The 23,132-nt window shown below is 39.3% G+C and overlaps 1 protein-coding gene across 3 annotated transcripts in view; it reads left to right on the top strand.

Annotated features, from left to right (window-relative positions):
- OTC (ornithine transcarbamylase) overlaps positions 1 to 23,132 on the top strand; it is a 61,859-nt gene that overhangs the window by 25,674 nt on the left and 13,053 nt on the right. For all 3 annotated transcript variants that reach the window (XM_081950055.1, XM_081950056.1, XM_081950057.1), the window contains 4 exons: positions 4,700 to 4,853; positions 8,373 to 8,495; positions 11,600 to 11,653; positions 11,735 to 11,884. In XM_081950055.1, the coding sequence (XP_081806181.1) occupies positions 4,700 to 4,853; positions 8,373 to 8,495; positions 11,600 to 11,653; positions 11,735 to 11,884 (481 nt within the window). The remainder of the gene's footprint in view (positions 1 to 4,699; positions 4,854 to 8,372; positions 8,496 to 11,599; positions 11,654 to 11,734; positions 11,885 to 23,132) is intronic.

The raw sequence follows: 23,132 nt of genomic DNA, 5'->3' as shown, positions 1-23,132 counted from the left end.
TGCTTTTCGCTTCTTCATCAGAGAGATCAGAGACATCTATAACTCTTGCAGAAAGTTTTTTTAGTTTTTTCTTCTTTTTTGGCATTTTAGAAGTGATTAAACTCAGCATTCCGCAGTTGTTAAATTAATCATCTACCTAATTAGCCTAGATGCTTATCATCAAAGTAACAAGCAAAGAAAAACCATAAATCAATCCAAAATAGCCATAAATCTGAACCATCCTCTGCTACCACTTGTCAGGGTGTAAATTCAGCCCTGTATTTAATGGGGGATGAACCGTGGCTTCTCCTTGAAGAATACTTGATAATCAAGCAAACTAAACCCGAGATATATTCTAAGAAACATATTTTATTGTAAAGAAAATGAAAACACAAACTTACTAGCTAACGATTACATTTTGGCAGAGTTCCTGCCTACCACCTTGGCAGGCGAACAAAATAAGCAAAGAAGTGAAATAATAATGATGAAGGAATGTGGAAGAAGGTGTGGACATGCGTAGTGAGTTTGTGATAAGGGTCAGATCAGTCTACCGTATGTCTTAGAGTTGAAGCACAGCTGGCAAACAAAAATCCGCAGTGGCAAAGATAAACAATTTTGGAGGAGGAGCCAACGTTGCTACAAAATGGACATGTGATCTCAATGCTCTGAGATCGCTGCCGAAACTTTATCACTGGGTGGTCCAATCGGACCTAAACCATCCTGCAGAGACGGCAAACGGGAAGAATACGTCCTGCTGATCTCAGGGACACCGCAAAGTCCCTGATCGACCCAGGAGAAGTTCTTCTAGCTGGCGATAAAAGCACAGCCCCTAGGCTGATGAAGTTGGGACGGCTCCAAATGGAAGGAAACGGAAAGAGAAAGTGTTTACAGCTGGTGAGGAATTTTTACTGTTTTAAAAGAGACTTCCTCCAAAAAACTTAAAATTAATTTAAATCTGAGAACAGAAGAAATAAGCAGTGGAATTAAGCTTTGAATGGTTTTGGTCAGGGTGTTATCTTGCTCTTAAATGCTATTTTTATGGATGGAATTTATGCAAGCCTTTTAAAACGAATAGATTAAGTTTTCTTCTTCTATCTTTTTATTATTATTATTATTGCAACCTATGGACTAAAATTCTCCTTCCTCATTACTATGTGTGTTTTCCTCTTTTTCTCCTCTCTTTTACTCAACAATTTGATTTTTATTCTTTTAACTTGGAATATAAAAAAGAAAAGAAAAGAAGGAAACAAAGAGAATTCTAACAACAGAGGGAAAGTTAGTGCTGCGGCTCGGAGGCTGGAGGCTTGTGTATTGGGAACAAAGCACTTTCACTTTCCTCACTGAACAGTCTGGCTTGGCAATTCAAAGTCTCACGGTTTGTTTATAGAGAATGATAAGAACCAAAGGATGAATTGTTTACACAGGTGTCCTTTTGAACTATATTTCTGACCAGAGAAAGTGAAAATAAGATTTTACTGTGAATTTATGTTTAACCTTGTAAAAATCCTTCAAGCCAGAGCAGCAGTATTTGTCAGCTGGAAATTATGGCACAACTTCAACAGCAGAAAGAAGCTTTAAGTTTGCAAAAGATAATGTTTGAAATTTAGAAATTACCAATCACATTTGAGAGGACGGAGAAGTAGTTGGAAAATCTAGAGCATCTAACAGTAAAATATGATGAAGAAGTTGGAGATGTTTATCAAGTGGAAAAAGTGGAGGTTAGACTCCTAAAAACCGAAGAGAAAAATGACTACAAAGAAATTAAATCCGCTGATATCTATGGTGATTGGTTTGTGTTTGGAAATGGAAAGAGTGGAATACGGAAATAGGAATTAAATGTAGGGGAACTCTACCCCAGATCGCAAGATACAGAAGAAGAAAAAACAAAAGAATGTATGGATTTAAAGAGAGAAATATTATTAGCAACATCATTGATAACACCACTGACAATTAAAGATAAGCTGATCAAGGAAACAGAAGAAGGGCATCGAAAGTACATGAGAGACTCAATAAGCAATGAGTTGCAAAGAGGAGTCCATGCAAATTTGATTAAGTAGATGATTAGAGGACTGATACCACAAATGGCAGAAGACATGAGATTGTTTTGCTATTGGAAAGATACTGGTTGATAGATGAAAGTGTAGAATCTAAAACTAGTGAAATTTAGTGACAATAGATATGGTTGAATAAACAACTGATAATGATAATAATGTATAAATATGTATTGGTATGACAAGTAGTAATTGGATATGAATATTAAATGGTACCTATGAAAGGAAGATTTGAAATTATTTGGTTATATATAAAGGTTAATAAAAAAGAACTAAGTTGAATTTAGCTAAGTTTTGATTATTAGGGGGGGGAATGCTATGATAATGCATAGAGTTAAATGAAGGAGGGATAATGATAACAATGTATGTATATGTGTGTGTGTGTGTATGTATGTATGTGTGTGTACAACATAAGGAAATTGGATGTAAATTGTAAACAGTGATTTGGAAAGGAGGATTAGAAATTTTTGTTACTAAATATTATTGATGTTTAGTCAGAATAGGCCATAAGGATATAGTGTTATTGGAGGATATTAGAAATAACAAATGAAATGCCAGTATGTGGTCAGGTTTTAAATCTTGGTACATTATGATGAAGGACATTTAAACAATTATAGTCAAATGAAAATGGAGGTATGATGATGGTAATATGTATAAAAATATCTGATTTAAAATACTTGAGTTAATATGAATTTTGTGACGACAGTGGAAGAGATGCACAAAATCTTTTTGTAACCAACTGATATACTTTCTACAGAATGTAAAGAAGGAGGATTCTTTGTGTTGTGTTTGTTTTGAAAATTTAAAATAAAAAAAACTTTTAATAAAAAAAAGAAGATAAACAATTTTATAAGGTATGGGATTTATTTTATCAATAGTTAGTTAAAATATATGGAAATGAAATATACTAGAGAATCTTACAATACAAGGATAATGGAATGATATAGAATATAATATAAAGATGTACTACCATTGGATGGATTTGGGATAATGTAATGAAATGCCATAATATAAATTAATTTAAAATTCAGAATATCTCACATAAAATGAAGTAATAATAGTTATAGTTAAATAAATGATTAATAATGATAATAATGTATACATATATACTAGATTGATAATATGAGAGTTTATATAAATTGTAAGTGAGGACTATGGAGAGGATGTACAAAGGTTTTGTAACCAACCGACACACTGTATTTAACTGGAAGATGGTTTTATGTTTTATGTTTTGTTTGTGTTTGTTTGTCTAAAAAAATAAAGCTATTTTTTAAAAAAATATCACTGTCTTAAGATGTTCTTCACAGACAAAATCCATAAAGTTCTGTAACCTAGAATTAAATATTATTTATGTAAATCCTTCATGTTGCTAGCAGAGAGGGAGAAAGAGAGAGAGAGGCAGGATTCAAATTTTTTTTTACTAACGGTTCTGTGGGTGTGACTTGGTGGGTGTGGCATGGCTTGGTGGGCATGGCTTGATGGGCATGTCAATGGCAGGATACTGTAAAATCTCCATTACGACCCCACTCCAGGGAAGGATACTGTAAAAAATTTCTATTCCCTTCCCACTCCAGGGAAAGGTTGCTGCAAAATTCCCATTTCTTTCCGATCAGCTGGGACTCAAGAGGCAGAGAATGGATGGGGGCGGGGCCAGTCAGAGGTGGTTTTTACCAGTTCTCTGAACTACTCAAAATTTCTGCTACCAGTTCTCCAGAAGTGATCAGAACCTGCTGAATACCGTGTGTGTGTGTGTGTGTGTGTGTGTGTGTGTGTGTGTGAGAGAGAGAGAGAGAGAGAGAGAGAGAGAGAGAGAGAATACATATATAAGTGAAATTTAAAGATATAAAGACTAGTTACTTTTTGCATTATTTATAAAGTATGTACATTTTAGTTTCAATAGTTAATACATCCCTTTCTAAATATTGTTATTTGTTTATTTTGAATAAATATGATACAGAATTTCAGCAGTTACAATATATTTTTATGATTGAAGTCAGTCAATTTAATTTTATTCAATAATGACATAAGTTAACATTATGTGTGAACTTAGCCACTTGCCTGCTTTCTCATAACATTACATTGATACTGTATATCTGTGCATTCCCTGCAACATAACTGGCACATAGACATATACTGCTACATATTTTAAAGTGTGTAAAATGGTTAAAATTATTCAGGTAGAAGGAAAATTGGGAGAGATAATTGCTGTCAGGCCTGCAGCCATATTCCTTTTTGGATCTTTGGCCTGCCACACTTTCTATTATTCTACTACGCTGTTTTTATTGTGGGAAAATGGGAGGGGGGATGGTACAGAGTAAAATGCTATATAGCCAAAATAAAATTTCTTTCTAGAATCGAAGGTCATCCTTTGTCTCTACACCTCTGTACCTGACCGGAACTGGATGGGTGGAACTGCCAGCATGGCAGTGGAAGATTAGACAATATGATGGACTTGTGGGTGTGGGGGCAAGAGCATGAACTTTCAACTGGGTGGGGAAAAACCAGGAAGCTCAGATTCGGGTTTCCCCCAGATGTGCCAACATGGCTCTCTTAATAATTTGGAACTTTGAGCAATACTTTGCCTTGGACTCTGATTTAATTTTGGATGCTATTTGGAACTGAGAATTACATTGATCCTTTGCAAAAGCTTTATATTTTGTTTTCTATAGCGTACTGTCAACCATGACAGATGCAATCTTGGCCAGAGTATATAAACATTGCGACCTAATCACACTTGCAGAAGAAGCCGTAATCCCAGTGATAAATGGGTTGTCTGATTTTGATCATCCTATCCAGATTTTAGCTGATTATCTTACACTCCAGGTAATAGCTTTCCATTCTTTGATTTAAAGTATAGTTTTAGCAATTTGTGCTAAGAAATTAGGTATATTTGAGTTTAAGAATATGTATAGGTCTATCTTAGAGAGTTAAGATTTGAACTTAAGAAATTGATAGAAGAAAGTATTTGTAGTTCAGGGTTGAACTGTGGAGTTCTTAGTGTTTTCTGAGCTTGGTGGTTTTGTTGCAGACATTTCATTACCAACTAGGTTTTTTCCTGCAAAAATGGGCCCTTTTTTGTCAAAAAAATTGCATTCATAGCCTTATGGAGGCTTAAAGAGTACTGCTGGAGGCTGGGGGGGGGGGGGAACCAGTTCATTTTCTGCTCATTTCTGCCCACCCCACCCCCCAGGAGTTCTCTGAAAACCTCCATAAGGGTAAGCACGGCCATTTTTGTGAAGGGGGTGGGGCTTCTGGAGGCAAAACATGCTGTATTCAATGTATAAGATGCACCCAGATTTTCTTTTTTTCTTTTTTGAGGAAAAAAGGTGTGTCTTATGCTCTGAAAAATACAGTATATAGACTGTATGATGCCAGATCATCAAGATTTGTATAAACATTTATGACTGTTGTTATTTCCTCCTGTCCAAATCCCTGACATCATATTTCCAAAAGGAGTGAAACAATGAAAAAATACCGTATTTTTCAGAGTATAAATTGCATCAGAGTATAATAAGCACCTTAATTTTTTGGGAGGAAAACAGGAAAAAAGTTTCTGCCTTTGCCTAGCAGCATCCATCAATGTTAATCTGGCTAGTGTCCTTGCAGCCAACGGCCTTTTTAGCTTCAGCACATTATTGCAGCCTGATTTATCAGGAGCAGCTGATTAGCTGGGAACGGGAGATGGATCTGGCCAGGAGGAACACGTGCCCTGTTTTTGCAATCTGGAAGGAAAAAGTGTTTCAGGCAGTGGGCAGTTCCAGGCTGCGGGGATCGCAGATCCATCTTTTGGGCCAGGAGCAGAAGCCGGCTGGCCTCCGCCTGGATGGTCTGGAGAAGCAGGAATTCCTAAGGAGCCGCTAAGCTCCCCCCCTTTTTTAAAAAAGCAGGTTGAATTGCTTTGGGCACAAAGATTCTCCTTTGCAAAGGCATTCATCCTTTGGCGGTCAGACCGACCCTACAAGGCGGGGGGATACTTTGGGCAACACCTGCCATTCCCCCCCATGAATATGCAAGGGGCTGCTTTGAGAGATTTCCCCCCTTTCTTTCTCTTCTGACCCCCCCCCCCCAACACTGAGACCGCCTTTTTATCTCCCCTCGGCTACCCATCAGCTGCTGGCTGCCCATTTCCACTCTTAGACAAGTTGCTTCCCCCTCCTCCCTCAGAAATGGAGGGAGAGCCCTCCTCATCCCTCCATGGATGACCCACTTTCGGCCTCGCTTCATTAAAGCAGAGCAGCCCCTTTCCAACCTGCAACGTGGAGGCAAAACAAAATCCTGCGCCACACCCTTCCCCCATGCCACCATCTCAAAAGACCCCATTGTGCACCTGGCATCTGGTCTTGGCTCATTTGCCTCCACTGACACCTGCTTTTTCACAGCATGCCTGGGGCCGGGCACGGGCCTCCTGCAAAGTTCACTTCTAGGCCCCCCAAAAGCCTCCCTAATGGCCATCTGGTCTCCCGGGCTGGCCAGGGGTGAAGGCAGCTGGCGTGACATCCTGCCCACCTAAAACTTTGGAGCTCAGGAAGGAAAGGTGGCACTGAGTCTTCGCCAGAGGAACCCACCACCACCACCACCACACACACTCTCTGCCTGCCGTGCACAGCTCCTACTTGCCTGGCTCCCTCCAAATGTAGTCCAGTCTGGATTAATCCTTGGCCCATATGGAGGGTGGTCGGCTTCTGCTCCTGGCCCAGGAGATGGATCTGTGATCCCGGCAGCCTGGAACCGCCCGCCGCCTGAAACACTCTTTTTCCTCCCTCATATATGAAAGCTTGTATCCGTTCAGCTTATTTTATTTCAATGCCACTATATATGAAATAAAGTTTATATATACACTTCCTTGCTTAATTGTTTTATAAAAATATGTGCGTGAACGAAATATGTTTTAATGATCGAGCAACCGCTTGCTGCTTAAAGTGTACAGTCATTCCTTTGACTGGATGACTCACCCAAATGATCTTTGACTGGATGTCTTTCAGTGCATGAAAAAAAAAACCAAGAACATCCCTTCAGGATACCAAAAATCTCTGCACTGCAGAAGACACTGAAGCCTTTCCCAGGCATCCATGTATTGTGATTGAGTTTTTTCTCTATAATAAATATAGATGAAGAGCTAATGGAACAACTATATAGTAATACCATGAATTAGCAAATACTCTTAATTGAAAATGAGAAGCAGTCAGCCTACTTAAACTGTTTTAAAAGTATAACATCATGCAATTTCATAACGTAGAATTAATTAAGCCATTTTCATATTTTCTATTTGTCTGGTATCATTTTATCTACCATAGTTTTCACTTTTATAGTATATTTCATGGTCAAGAATTGATATGTTTTCAGATATCACATGATTTACTTTTTCATAGCAATTCACTGCCTATTTGCTGTGCTAATAAATCCCCATACAAGTTACCCTTTGGAATACCTACATTATCAACCATATTTTTCCTTCCCCCCCCCCCCCTAGATTCTGGGATGTAGAAGGAATGGAATGCAATGGAAATTACTGTTTGGCTTCCATCATCTGATATAACTTTCTCTATGTGTTGAGGGATTAGAGAATACTTTTTTATTGGCTAGCAATGGCTACTAGAATTATCTAAGGCTATTATCCCAAAGGTGCTTTTTTCAAACTGTACTTTCTGGTTTTCATTTCGCTTCTCATCCAAGAAGCTTCTTCAGCTGGATGGTGGGAAATGGAAGGAATTATGCTCCCTGCAGACAGCTGTTCATTTGTATTCTTTTAGTGGATCATTAAGGTCACCTGGAGGTTTTGATGAGAAGCCAAACGTCTTCAAAGAAAAACCAGAAAGACCAGCTGCCTCTTGAAAAAAGTACCTTTGGGACATCCATGACCTGGATGACTGAGAATCTCCCTAGATGCTAAGACTACCATGCTAACAGAATTTCAGTCTGCCACCCCCCCCCCCCAAAAAAAAAGCTATTGCAGGGTTAAATATGATTTTCCATTTATTATTATAACAATAATGTATTGATTCAGCCTTGGCTAAAATAGTAATTCATTAACAATAATGGATAATAATGAATAGTTATAACAATAATTGTATTAACAAAATATAATACCCTGCAATGAAATAAAGAAGAGCAAGTAAAATTTAGATTGACAACAAATAGGCCAAAACCAATACTTATTGCCAATTATTACCTGCAATTTATGATAAAAATATTATTCAGATTTAATAAATATGCAGTACTATTGCTATATTATGCATATTAACATTGTTCTACTTGCTCCTTATCTCAAAAGATTCCAATTTCTATGTTATCTCTCTCTTTCCTTCTCTCTCTCTTTCTTGTTTTATTTATTTTTGGGGATAGGAACATTATAGGTCCTTGAATGGATTGACCCTCTGTTGGATAGGTGATGGAAACAATGTTCTAAACTCTATTCTGTTAAGTGCTGCTAAATTTGGGATGAATCTTCATGTTGCTACTCCAAAGGTAAGGGAATGTTACTGTTATAAACAGAAGTCCGTTTGTGATGTTTCAATGTTTAAAAGATTTTAAGCATAGTATGCTATGTACAGAAGAGGTAACTCATTTATTTATTTTTTTGCCTACTACCTCTAGTCATCAGTTTAACTATGAGGAACTTGGTGGACCAGAAATAATTTAAAAGAGAGCATAATATAACTCTTGTCCATATTTTGCAAATATGGCTTGCAAATATTTGCTACCATTCACCTTATTCCCTTTGTACAGCCTTCACCCAACATGGACTTTCAAAATATGGTAGAGTATAACTCAGGATTATCATCCTGAGGATATTGTATTAGGAAAGCAGAGAGAACGGAGAGGAAGAACTCTTATTAAGTTTCAGTATTACAGACAGAAAGGGAATTTTTTTCTGCTTTTTATCCTCCCCCTCCCTCCCACTTCCTCCGCTGTGTATTTTGTAGCTGAATTTGAATTGGTAATAAATCAGCTCATTTATTTAATACAGGATATACCACAAGATTACAGGTACTCCTCTGGTTATGATAGCAATTGAGACCAGGACTGCCATTGCTAAGTGATGCAATTGTAAATCACAATGTTACATGACTGCATCACTTAGCAAAGGTAATCCAGGCAGTTCCGGTTGTTATCTTAAGCCAAGACAGTGGGTTCAGTGGTGGGTTTCAATTTTTTTTAGAACCTCTTCTGTAGGTGTGGCCTGCTTTGTGGGAGTGGCTTGCCAGCCATGTGACCGGGTGGGACTGGCTTGCCAGCCATGTGACCGAGTGGGAGTAGCTTGGCAGTCATGTGACTGGGTGGGTGTGGCCAACTTGTAAAATGTAGTGAAACTCACTTAACAACGCTCTTGCTTAGCAACCAAAATGTTGGCTCAGAAACTCTAGCATTTGAGGCACGCAAGTCTTAAAGCTGTCAAGTTACAAGACCCTTGCACCCCTAACCCTTTAGAAAAAAAAACCCCAGGGGTGTTCAAACTTGACAGCTTTAAGACTTGTGGACTTCAACTCCCAGAATTCCTCCTCCAGTCACGTTGGCTCAGGAACTCTGGCATTGAAGTGTGCAAGTCTTAAAGCTGTCAAGTTACAAGACCCTTGCACCCCTAACCCTTTAGAACCCCCCCCCCCAGGGATGTTCAAACTTGACACTTTAAGACTTTAAGGTTTAGATAGGACTCTTAGAGGCAGGCGGGGTGATTGGTGAGCCAGCCAATCAGTGAGCGGTGGCGGGGCAAGTGTGGTGCAGACGGGCGGGGGGAGGGAGCTGGAACTGGTTCTAAACGGCACAATAGATTTGTGGAACCTCTTCTATAGAAGAGGTTAGAACTGGCAGGAACCCACCCCTGAGTGGGTTGTTATGGGAGAAGTATCAGGAGTCTAGGAGGAGGGTGTCCAAAGGGAATGGGAAAGGCCCTGGGAAGCCTGGCACAGGCTATAAATGAGTTGGGGGAGAGGAGGTGCTATAGTCCAGCACAAGTGATGCAAGTGCAGGGAAGGAGGGTGCAGTGCAATCGTTAAGTTGAAAGTGACAGTAGTCCCAGGTAAGGAGTGGGATTGCCACAGGGGTGGGGATGACCTTGGGAAGCCTGGCACAAGCCACACATGAGTTGAAATGGGTGTTCAGCCCATACAGTGAGAATAAGGGAGGATGGTGCTGATGGTTGTGTGTAAGCACAGGGGGACCGGGAAAGGACTGCACCAGGTGCATGTGAGCACAGGGAGGCCAGAAAAGAAGGCATGGGATGCATGCAAGCATATGTGTAAATGTAGGGAGGCCCAGGAAAGCATGGTGGGATACAGGAATGCGGGGGGGGGGAGGGGGCATACCAGAGTGACATGCAATTTCCCTTGCTTGCTTCCTTATTAACTTAAAGCTGGCAATAAAGGCTGCAAATAGTGGTTATGTGACCGTGGGACATTGCTGCAACCATTGTAAACATGAGGTGATTGCCAAGCATCTGAATTGTAATCACATGGCTGGAGTGCTCCAATGGCTGGGATTTTGAGGACCAGTGCTAAGTACCACTCATCCAACCCCTTTGCAATTTCTTTTTTTTTTTCAATTTTATTAACAAACATGTAAAATATACACACACAAAACTTAGACGTACAACACATTTACACAATGCAATACAAACAGGAGCTTCCTGTTCTTTCTAATAGCAATTATCAATCGATACCGCTCACCTTATATTATTTCCTCTTCTATTGTATTTCATTTGGATTTCACCATTCTTAACTCTCTTATTTTACTCATAACTATTATTTTTGAGTTTTGTTATATTCCTTCATTGATTCTTGTTTCTTTCCTCCATCCACTTATACCATTTATCCCATATCTGATAGAATTCTGATTCTTCTTTTCCCTGAATTTCTTTAGTTAATTTGTCCATTTCAGCAGAAGTCCATAACCTTTCTTATTATTTCCTCTTCGCTTGGAGTTAGTTTGTTTTCAATTTCTGGGCAAAAGCAATCCTTGCTGCTGTAATTATATGTAGTATTTTTGCAATTTCTGACAGATAGGGGGTCCTGCTGTATGAGAGGTCAATAAGCAAAGACTACTGTACAGATGTCCAGAAATTATTCTATACAGCAAGAACTTTAAATACTTGATAAAAAAGATAAACTCTGTCTACCATCTAGTCATATTCCAGTTCAAACCATAACCAAAACAGCCCAATCTTTATCATTGTACTTGAAAAGGAAGACTATTGGCATTATATAATAGTAACAACCTAACACATGAACATGACAGTCCTTGAAGAAGGGTAGAAAAAATTGTAAGACATACCACTTATTGTATATGTAGAAAGCCCACATTAAATATGTTCAGTACCTACTAATCATCTAGGCAACAGTAATGAAACCTAGAGAATTATTTTATTTCCTGATGGACACTTATTAGGGAACAAACTTTAATTTGGTATAAGTTAAATTGTGACATAACACACATTTCAGCACATCCTTTCCCTTTTACCCTGCTATGTAGAGACCATTACAAGGCTAGACATTTTATAATTAGCCCATTTTCAGAATGTTAAAGGTTTTATCAATATTAGTTCATATTGTAATATGTTTCTTCTTATTTGATAGGGTTTTGAACCAGATCCCACTGTAATCAAAATAGCTGAAGAATATTCTATAAAGGTATGAGCATTACATTTTAAAATGTGATTTCTAGTCTACAGCATGTTAACTTAGCATACCTCTTTTCCTTTATTTGATCAGTATGGCACCAAATTGCTTCTGACAACTAACCCATTGGAAGCTGCCAAGGGGGCCAGTGTTTTAATTACAGACACATGGATAAGTATGGGGCAAGAAGAAGAGAAACAAAAGAGACTAAAGGCTTTCCAAGGTTATCAAATAACAATGGAGGTAAAATATGTTTTTCTTTCATTCTGTGGTTTATTGATTCTTAAAAATTAGCTTCAGAAATATCACTAAACATTTGCTACCTTATTTGGGAAAAATTAAAGGAGATATTTCTTTTGATAAAAATGTCAGTTATTCTGAACAAACTGCAATGCTACAAGAATGACCAGCTCCTATCAAGGAGAAGAAGAGACAAAAATTAATCTAATCTAGTTTGAAGATGTCCGTTTGGAAGTTTTGCTATCCAATTTGAATCCAATCTTATATCTGACAGTATGCAATAATTAAATATTAGGCCATATGTTGTGGGCAATAAATTATATATTTATTATTATTATTTTATTATTTATTTAGTTTGTCAAACATGTACCACATAACAGGTAAAAGTACAGTATAAACGTGGACATGAACACAGGAAATGGGTACGAATAAACGGTAGGCACGCTGGTACACTTATGCACGCCCCCTTACAGACCTCTTAGGAAAGGGGTGAGGTTCATGGTAGATAGCTTAAGGTTAAAGTTATGGGGGTTTGAGGATGTAATAATAGAGTCAGGTAGTGCATTCCAGGCATTGACCACTCTGTTGTTGAAGTCGTATTTTTGCAATTGAGTTTGAAGCAGTTTACCTTGAGTTTGTATCTATTGTTTGCCCGTGTATTATTGCAGTTGAAGCTGAAGTAATCACTGACAGGTAGGGCATTGTAGCAGACAATTTTATGTACTACATTTAGGTCAGACCATAGGTGGCATAGTTCTAGGTTTTCCAAGCCCAAAATTTCAAGCCTGGTGGCATAAGGTATTCTATTGTGAGCAGAGGAGTGGAATATTTTTCTTGTGAAATACCTTTGGACTCGCTCAATTGTATTAATGTCTGATATACAATGTGGATCCCAGGCAGATGAGCTGTATTCAAGAATTGGTCTGGCAAAGGTTTTGTGTGCCCTAGTTTGCAGTACAATGTTACCGGAGAAGAAGCTTCACAAAATTAGGTTAACAACTCTTAATGCCTTTTTGGCAATGCTGTTACAGTGAACTCTGGGGCTTAGATAGTTTGAGGTGAGTACTCCTAGGTCCTTGATAGAGTGAGGGTCGTCTACAAGGTCATAGCCACTCAGCTTGTATTTGGAGTTGATTTTTTTCCAATGTGTAAGACAAAGCATTTGTTGGTTGAGATTTGGAGTTGCCAATTGTTTGACCATTCTGACACAGAGTCAAGGTCGCTTTGTGGGGCAGCAGCATTGTCAGTGGTGTTAAATAGTTTTACGTCATCAGTGAAGAGAATGCAGCTGTTTATAATATGATTGCAAAGGTCATTTATATAAAACAGAAAGAGTGTTGGTCCTAAAACACTGCCTTTGGGGACACTGCTGTTAACTGGTGCAGGGTTTGATAGGGCGCTCCCTATTTTGACTACTTATTGCCTGTTTGACAGAAACACAGTTATCCACTTGTGCAGGGATCTGGAAATGCCGTAAGAGCTTAGTTTTAATTTGTCATGTACCATTGAATCAAAGGCTTTGCAGACGTCTATATAAATTATGTCTATTGCTTTATCCTAGTTGAGTTGTGAAGTTCAAATGTTTCTGCAGAGTTGCGGATTACAGGACAATTTTTTTCTGAAACCAAACTGCTTATTAGAGATTAGGTTGTTTGTCTCTAAGTGGAGGGTAATGGATTGGTTGATGATTGATTCCATGACTTTGCAGGTGATGCAACGTAGTGAGATTGGTCTGTCATTTTCTACTAGGCTAGGGTCTCCCTTTCTGAAGGTAGGAATGACCGTGGTTAATGACCATAGGTCAGGCAAGGACCTGATTCTGAAAGATACCTAATAGATTGTGCTTAGAGGTTCGGCTATAGCAGTGGAAAGCTTTTTCAAGAAGTAGGCACATAATCCATCAGGGCCAATAGATAGAGATGGTTTTAAGTTGCGTAGTACCTTTTCAACGTTATCTTCTGTAAAATCAATATGTAACCGATTGTTGCAATTAGTTCTGGTAAGACTAAATTCACCACGTACCTAACACCACATAAATTAAATCAAATAGATGGTAAATGTACAAATATTTGTTGGAGGTGTAAGAAAGAGGTTGGAACATATAAACATATGTAGTGGGATTGTGACAGTGCACAAAAAATATGGGACTTCCTGTTTAGAGAAATTAGAGCACTTTTGAATGTAAATTTAGACGTGTCACCGAGAATTGCTTTACTGTTGCTGGTGGAAAAACAGGATATAAATGAAACAAAAAAGGAATTGATTGTAAATTTGATAATGGCAGCTAGATTAGTGATGGCTAAATATTGGGGGCAAAATTGGGATATTCAAAGAAATGAGTGGTATAATGAAATTTGGAGTATGGCAACAAATGATAAAGTAACAACAGAAATAAACCTACTCAAGAATATATGTTGTTTTGGAGGTGATAAGGGCACAATTGGAATATATTTTATATATTTTAATTATTATAGACAAAGAAATACAAGGGCTAAAAATAGGGGGGTGCACTCCGGGGCTGCACTATAATATTTGTTTTTTCCCCTTTTTCTTTTCTCTTTCTTTTTGTTTTTGTTTTTTTGTATTACTATGTTTGTATTATTTGTATTAAAAATAATGTAATGTTTAAAATTAAAAACAGTCAGACCCGTAAACATGATAGTCACTTACTGTGGTAATGGAGTCTGGGAAGGATACACTCAACCATGTCTCGCAGATAAATATAAGGTCGAATAGAGCCATATTTAGTAAGAGGAGTAATGCAGGCATTTTGTTTGCAAGGCTTCTTGAGTTACGTAGCTTGCATTTAAGGTCTGTAGTGGTAGATCTGGAGGAAGTTAGGGGTGTGCATACCTAGTTTTAGTTAACAATGGGGGAGGTATTGGAACACGGGCCATTGGTCTTGCGTTTGATACAGTCAGCACAGTAGTCGATGTATAGATCAGTCTCTCCTAGGTCCTGGCATCTTTTGAGCTCTGAGCAGTGCTCATGGGCATGGGCATGTTACAGTATGAATAGGTCGGGCAATGAACGAAGTTTCTTATGGGTTAATGAAGCTTTTGGCAAGTGAATTTATTGTGTAGCTGAATTTGTGTTTGCTGGACTCACTATTGCAAATGATTCTGCAGAAGAGTGGCGCCACCAAGCCGTTGCTGTTCTTGGACTCAGAGCCATTGCAGGGGATGTCGATAATTTCATCAGAACAGATGGTTGATGCTGAAAGTTGCTGCTGATGTTGCGAACCTTTGTGATGTCATCGGATTCATTGATGTCCTCAAGACCAAATAAGCTAGCATTGGGATGCTTCTGTTCAAGTTTGATGTTGTCTTTGACAAGGATGGAGATACTATTTGCAGGGTTGCTGGTTATCTGTGGTTGTGGTGGTTGGGTTGGGATAGGATTTCAAGATTTTGATTTTCGCTTTTGTATGTTATATCTTTTTTCTCAAGGGATACCAATTGTGCTTCTTTGTTGTCCACCCTTTCAAGTAAGACAATAAATTTGTCCAGTCTGGGTCTGCACAATGGGCAGAAAAGTGGAAACGCACACTGAGAGGTTTTAAGTGAGGATGCTTGTAGAAATTGGGCTATGCTTTTGGTTAATCCCAAGCACTTGTGGTGAGCATACTTGTCACATAGGGAGCATTTCATGGTACTCTCGTCCTCCTCGAAAGATTCTGCACATATGAAGCATATGCAGGGGTCGCGTGGGTCATTGGTAGAGATCTCTTTTTTTGAGTGGGGGTTTGATAGTGGAGGTATGGTATGGTAGGTATGGTGTGGAGGCGCTGGTGCAGTTGGTGATTTTAAAATTATTTATAACTGTGTAGCTGAGCACCTATTATTTGCTGGAATCCACTGTTAAATTAATTAATTAATCACTCAATGCCACACTAATCAATCAATCAATTATCCAACCAATCAATTAATCAATGTTATACTAATCAATCAATTAATCAATCATATGTTAATCAATCATTTAATCAATCAATTAACTAATCAATATTACACTAATCAATCAATTAATGAAAGGGCTTGGTAGTAGATGAATTTTACTGCCTCAAGCAGTTTCTGTCTTCTTCTCCTTCAAGTCACATCATTTTTTACTGGTGGAGTGTCCTTTCATGCTGTAACTGGAAGCTCTTTTCCTAGCTGGAAAAAGAGATGTTCCTAGTGGAGTTTTTCAAGCCTCACCACCCGGCGATCTGGCTGGAGCCTCATCTTTGGTGGGGTTTTTCAAGCCTCACCACGTTGCGGTGCAGATGGACATCTCTTTCCTCATCTTCTTATAATCTTCCTGTGATCAGGCGGTAACCTCACCTTCAGTGGGATTTGGTGGGGACCTTCGGGCGGTGGTAGCCTCACCTTCGGCGGGGATTCGGCGGGGACCTTTGGCTGGGATCCGGTGGGGATCTTCAATGGGGATCTGGTGGGGGATCTGGTGGGACCTTTGGCAAGGACCTTTGGCAATCTTCCCGCAATCTGGCAATCCAGCAATCCAGTGGGAGCCTTTCTTTTGCCGGGGATACAGCATGAGTCTCACCTTCACTATGGATATGGTGGGAGCCTCACCTTCGGCGATCCAGCGGGAGCCTCACCTTCCTAGCTGGGCACCACCATATTGCATTATTGCACCTATAATGTTTAGATTTATATGAGTTAGAACTTGCACAGATTAGAAACTAAGTTCGACTAAAGACAGAAGCTTCTTTATATACTTGATATCCTGTATCTATATCTTATGGATATGGCAAAAAGTAAGAGATATTTGTTGTTCACAATATGGGGTAATTTTCCATCTGCCTTAGTAGAGTGCAATAAATCATGGAGTATTAAATACATGGTATGCATGTGGCTAGAGGAATAGATTGCCCTTATCAATTATTTATTTAACATATCAATCTATAAGTTACTAAATTACTACTTACTAATGATAAAACTTAGTTAATTTTTTGTTATCTTTCATATATCCAATAGCATTACACCTTTATAACATATTCAAAGTAAGAATTAATTAATTAAATTTCTAAGCCTTTTCCCCCCCTAAATCATTATTTGCAATTTATATCCAAATTCCTTATATTAAACCAGTACATATATCTGTCATTAACTATATCTCTTATCATTTCATTATTATTATCATTAATATTTGTTAACGAAATCATTTATTACTTATATCAAGTTTCCTCACCTCCACCCAACATAGAAATATACCTTGTTACCATTATCAACTATTTATTTAAGCAAGCAATCTAAAAATTACTAAATTCCTACTTGCTAATAATCAAACTTAACTATTATTTTTATTATCAATTTTCATATATCAACCTGTGTCCTTCCAGAAGGCATGTAGTCTTATTTCTTTTGCCATTTGTGAAATTAATTTTCTGTTTATTTCCTTGGTAAAGTTTTTATGGACATCTCTCCACACCTTGTTGTCTGTTGCATCTCTCAGGTAATTTTGGCGCCCTTTCGCTGCTTTAATTGATTTAGCTTTGATTGTCAATCCTGTTTCTGATAAACTTTTTCCCTTTAAAACCATCATTTTTTCTCTTTTTTCTTCTTTTGTGTCTTGAAATTTGGGGTAGAGCTCTGGAGCATCGAATTCCCCCCTCCAAACTCCTGTTTTTTTGCTTTCAACTACTATCGTTTCAGAAATCAATTCATTAGTTTTCTTATCTTTGTGTTCATTTTTCTCCTCAGTTTTTGGAGCTTCATCTCCCTCATTTTTTCCTGATATAGACTCTATCTTCTTATCAATTCTCGAAGTTACCTCCAATAACTTTTGAATTGCATTCCAAATCTTTTGCAAAATTAAAGTTTCCTGTTCTGAAAATTGCTCCATGTTCCAAATTAGAAATTACTGCCACTGTAGCTTTAATCTTCACAAGAGAGAGGTTCCAGTTTCCCCCCCTCTCCCAGTGCCGATAAGCTCTCAAGGGACAGCTGTGGTAAACAATTTGTGCCTTTGACTCTTATCACTTTTAGTTACCAAGCTTTGAAGCACGAAGAAAGTGAGATCAAAGGAGAAACAGGAACAAATGCGTAGTTTCAAAAGAAAAAAAACTCTAGCCTGTAACCTTCGAGCAACAGACTTCATGTATTTTTTCACTTTCTTGTGTTGTCTCAGATTTAGGAGGGACAAAGTTCTTAAATGGAGCTTAATAGCAAATAATAGACGATTTTTGTTAGAGTAGCGAGGGAGGTTTTAGTCCTCGAGTTGAAAAATAAAGCAGAAAGGAGCCGAAGAAGAAAAACCAGTCCGTTCACTTTAAGAAGAGGGAGGGAGGGAGAAAAAAAATTGCGAAGAGCATTTCAATACAAGAAGACTGACCAAAACAAACCAAAGAAGATCAGTTCCGCCACTAACTTCTGCTTAAGGATTTAATTTAGCATGAAAAAAAGAAGTTTTTTTTTTAGGGCAGTCTTTTTCAAAACAAAAAGGATTCCTCACCAGATGGACACACTTTTGCTTTCTGTTTCTTCCATTCCTTAGCCGTCCCCACTTCATCAGCCTAGGCCAGTGGTGGGCAACCTTTTTTTTCAACTGAGCCAAATCTCGCCAAAACCACGATTGAAATTTATTTTGAGAGCCACATTTTTAAAACCGAAAATACATAGGATGGTACACTGTTTTTAGTTTCAATAAACTCTGGCATTTGAAGCACACAAGTCTTAAAGCTGTCAAGTTGCAAGACCCTTGCACCCCTAACCCTTTAGAAAAAAAACCCAGGGTCTTCAAACCTGACAGCTTGAAGACTTGTGGACTTCAACTCCCAGAATTCTGAGAATCGAAGTCCACCAAGGGCATCAATCATATTAGCCCAGGGATCTGCAAAATTGGCTCTTAAGACTGGTGGACTTCAACTCCCAGAATTCTGAGAATTGAAGTCCACCAGTCTTAAAACAGCCAACTTTGCAGACCTCTGTGTTAGCCCAAAGCCTGGCGCTGGGCGGGCCTTGCTCCCCCATTGGTGGAGCCCCAAGAAGCGAGGAGGGAGAAAAAGAGACGGAGACCAAGGAGCTTCCCCCCCCGCCCCCTCCCAGCAAAAATCTAACCGGGGAGCCGAGTGGGCAGTAGCAAATTAGCCGATCCCGCACGTAGCGTGATCGGCTAATTTGCTCCTCCCCCCCGGCTCCCCGGTTAGATTTTTGCTGGGAGGAGGCGGGGGGGAAGCTCCTTAGACTCCGTTTCTTTTTCTGCCTCCTCTCTTCTCGTCCCCGCCCGACTTCAGGATCCTCCCTAATCATTGTGGGTCGAAAAGAAAAAAGGGAAAGGGGCGCTTGTTTTGAAGTGCCCGAGAAGAGGGAGGGGAGCTGGCGCCCGGCACACAGAAGAGCCGCATTAAAATGTGTAAAGAGCCACATGCGGCTCGCGAGCCGCGGCTTGCCGACCACTGGCCTAGGCTGCCTTTAGTCTCCAGCTTGAAGTCCTTCTCTTGTATCAATCAGAGACTTGTGTTGTCCCTGATATCAGCAAGACATGGTCTTCCTGTTCACCGTCTCTTCGGTTTAGTGAATCATTTAAGTTGAAAAGAGATGATATGATAGAAGAAGTATTAAAAGGAAAGGAAAATAAAAAACAGACAAAGGATTTCACGGGGTTTGATAGAGGTACAGGGAAAATGGGAAAAGAGGAGCACGTTCCAACATAGAAACGAAAGGGGAGTGAGAAACAAAGAAAGGGAAATGATCAGAAAGGCATAGAGAAGAAAGAAGAAAGAAAGCACACCACAGGAAAAAAGCACAATAACAAAAGAAAAAGAAGAAGTAGGGTGAGGAGATAAAAGAAAACACTGATGAGGGCGTAGTGAATGGCACAGCAAAGAGGGATAAAAAAGATCTGGAAGGAAGGATATAAAAATAAGAAGAAGAAAAAGAAGAAGAAGCTAAGAGTCTGGGATAAAAGGCTCACTAGAAAGAAGTGAAAAGGATAAGGAAAGAAAGAAAATTGACAGGAGAGAGGAAGATATATAATAGTAGTAATGATATTTACAGGAATAATTGTGATTAATGGAACAGATAGATTTTTTTGTTTTTCTTCTCTTTTTTCTAAGTGGAGAATATATCTGAGATGTGTGGGATTTGTTATTTCAGAGAAAAATTAAATGGATTAGTAAATTGAGTTTGAATAGTAAAGATTTTAATTGAAAGATAATCAAATACAAGTCAATGTATTGGGGATGATGGTATTAGGAAGATTTTACATGCAATTTTTTTAAAAATACAAGTGAGGTATAGGCTATCTGTTTTACCTCATGTAACGATGTATGTTATTAAATACAATGTTAACATATGAAGATATTTACATGAAGAACTCTTTTAAGTGGAGAACATAAGGGAAATGTAAGTTACTGCTTATCAAGTACAGGTACTAAACAAGAAAATATATTGGGGGGGAGGGAGAGGGAGAACTCGAAAATATGCTCAGTGAAGATAAATAACTGAAGCTTTAACGAGACTCAAAAATTTGGGGTGCTTAATGATATATAACTATGTGATATTAGCATGAGGTTAGCTGGAAACTTGAATCCGGCTCACACTTTGGCCAAAAAATAGGCTGGGGGGGGGGGGGAGAGAAACAATGAAATTCTTATATATGTATACTTTTAAAAGGAGGATATATATAAAATTATTAATGTGAAAAATGTTTATTGCAATGTAAGTATCAATACCAGCAATATTAAATGAAGTGTGCTCAGATGCTGAAATACACCATGCAAATTAACTAGAGAGAGTGGAAAGGAGAAAGGTGGAGGTAAAGAGGAAGAGAGGGGACAGGAGAGAGGGAAATAGAAGGGAGGGGAAGAGTAGGAGAGAGAGAAGGAGTGGAAAGAGGAGAGAGGAGAAGGAGAGAGGAAGAAGAAGTAGAGAAGAGAGGGACGGCAGAAGAAAGGAGGTAGGAAGGAGGAGAGAGGGAGAAGAGATAGGGCAGTGGTGAAATAGAGTATAACGTGTATGAAAAGCAGAAGAGCAAATGATAGTTGTGGGTTGATGGTAAAAGGAACTGATATAATAGAGAATATAAAACAACCTTTGTTTGGATGTAAGGGTATACTTGTGATTATATGTATAAATTTTTTTAAAAAAAACTTTTTAAAAAAGAGATACGAGGTTGGCAGCTATGAGGTCATAGTTGTCTTTTTTAAAATTATAATTTGCAGTCCCATCATTATGACCCTCTTTGCAAGGACACAAGTTGAGACAAAAATCAATCATATTGTGGTCACTGTTGGAAAAAAGTTTTTTAACTTGTAGGCCATAAATTGAGTTTAAGCTATTGCAGAAGATGAGATCTAAGCAATTGTTGAGCCTAGTGTTCTTAATTACCAACTGCCCCAGCCCCAGAGTCATAACAGCATTGTACAGCGTTGTATGCATAGGTTTGGTTGTACATTCGTTTAGAGTCCAATTAATAAGAGACAAATTGAGATCACCAAGAAAAATAAAGGGATGCAAGCAGGAAGCTGCCCACGTTAGTAGTGCAATTAATCTGTTCGTATGATCAAGATCGTAATCAGGAGTTCTATAACATAGCAAGAAATGAACTGCGGTATGTATTAAACATGTATTAAAATCATGCACATTCCATTTTCAATAGTTCAGGAATGAATGTCTGACTAAAGATACTTGTGTAGTGCTAGTCATTTACAACTTTGGTAAAAAAAAATAGCTGACAAGTATGCACCTATTTGCAAATAAGAATCTCTGTATCATTGAAAATTGAAATGCAAACTAATTTATTTTAAGGAAAGCAGTTACTTCTTGAGAAAATTACCTCACTTCATTCTAGTCATATGGATAATTACATTCTTAATTGTTAGGATATTGCAATTTTTTGTTCTTTAGCTATGTTTCTTTTGATAACTTGTTACTCCATTGCAATTAGATTAGGTTTAGGTTTAGGTTTATTTGGATTTATATGCCGCCCTTCTCCAAAAGGACTCAGGGCGGCGTACAACATTAAAAACACACATCACAAAAGTTAAAAAAAAAGATTAAACCCATTTCCAAAAAGACCAAACCAATTTTTTTTAAAAAGAAACAATACATTTAAAATAAATTAAAATTAACAGGCCAGGCCGGCTTGCTGGAAAAGCCAACTTTTTAGGGTGCGTAGGAAGGACCGGAGGTCGGGGATTATGCAAGCTCCGGGGGCAGCTCATTCCAGAGGGAAGGTGCTCCCACAGAGAAGGCTCTCCCCCTGGGGGTCACCAGCCGACACTGCTTGGCCGACGGCACCCTGAGGAGGCCAACTCTGTGGGATCGTACTGGACAGTGGGAGGCTACTGGTGGCAGTAGGTGGTCTCGCAGGTACCCTGGGCCTAAGCCATGGAGCGCTTTAAAGGTCATAATTAATACCTTGAATCGCACCCGGAAAACAACTGGCAACCAGTGCAGGCCGTCTAAAATCTGTGTGACATGGGAGCACCTAGGTACCCCCATGACAACCCGCGCAGCCGCATTCTGGACCAGCTGAAGCCTCCGGGTGCTCTTCAAGGGCAGCCCCATGTAGAGAGCATTGCAGTAGTCCAGGCAAGAAAGGACGAGGGCATGAGTGACTGTGCACAGAGCATCCCGATCCAGGAAGGGGCGCAACTGGCGTACCAGGTGAACCTGGTAAAAGGCCCCTCTGGTCACGGCCGTCAGGTGTTCTTCTAAACTAAGCCGCGTATCCAGGAGGACTCCCAGATTGCGAGCCTTCTCTGAGGGGGCTAAAATTTCTCCCCCTATCGTCAAAGATGGAACAAGATGTACAAATCGGGATGATGGAAACCACAGCCACTCAGACTTGGAGGGATTGAGCTTGAGCCTGTTCCTCCCCATCCAGATCCGCACAGCCTCCAGGCATCGGGATATCACGTCGAGGGCATCGTTTGGGTGGTTTGGGGTAGAGATGAAAAGTTGGGTATCATCAGCATATTGATGATACCGTACCCCAAAACCACGGATGATCTCGCCCAGCGGTTTCATGTATATGTTTAACAGGAGGGGTGAGAGAACCGACCCCTGGGGCACCCCACAAGTGACGCGCCTGGGGTCAATCTCTGCCCTCCAGTCAACACAAACTGCGACAGATCTGACAGGTAGGAGGAGAACCACCGTAAAACGGTGCCCCCCACTCCCAATCCCCCGAGTCGTCGCAGTAGGATACCATGGTCGATGGTATCGAAAGCCGCCGAGAGGTCTAATAGGACCAGGACAGAGGAACAGCCCCTGTCCCGGGCCCGCCAGAGATCATCAACCAACGC

This window comes from Natrix helvetica (assembly GCF_964273705.1).
Source record: "Natrix helvetica genome assembly, chromosome: 4".
In the NCBI taxonomy this organism is placed as follows: Eukaryota; Metazoa; Chordata; class Lepidosauria; order Squamata; family Natricidae; genus Natrix; species Natrix helvetica.
Note: the sequence above shows the minus strand (reverse complement) of the source record. Positions and strands in the feature narration are given on the sequence as shown.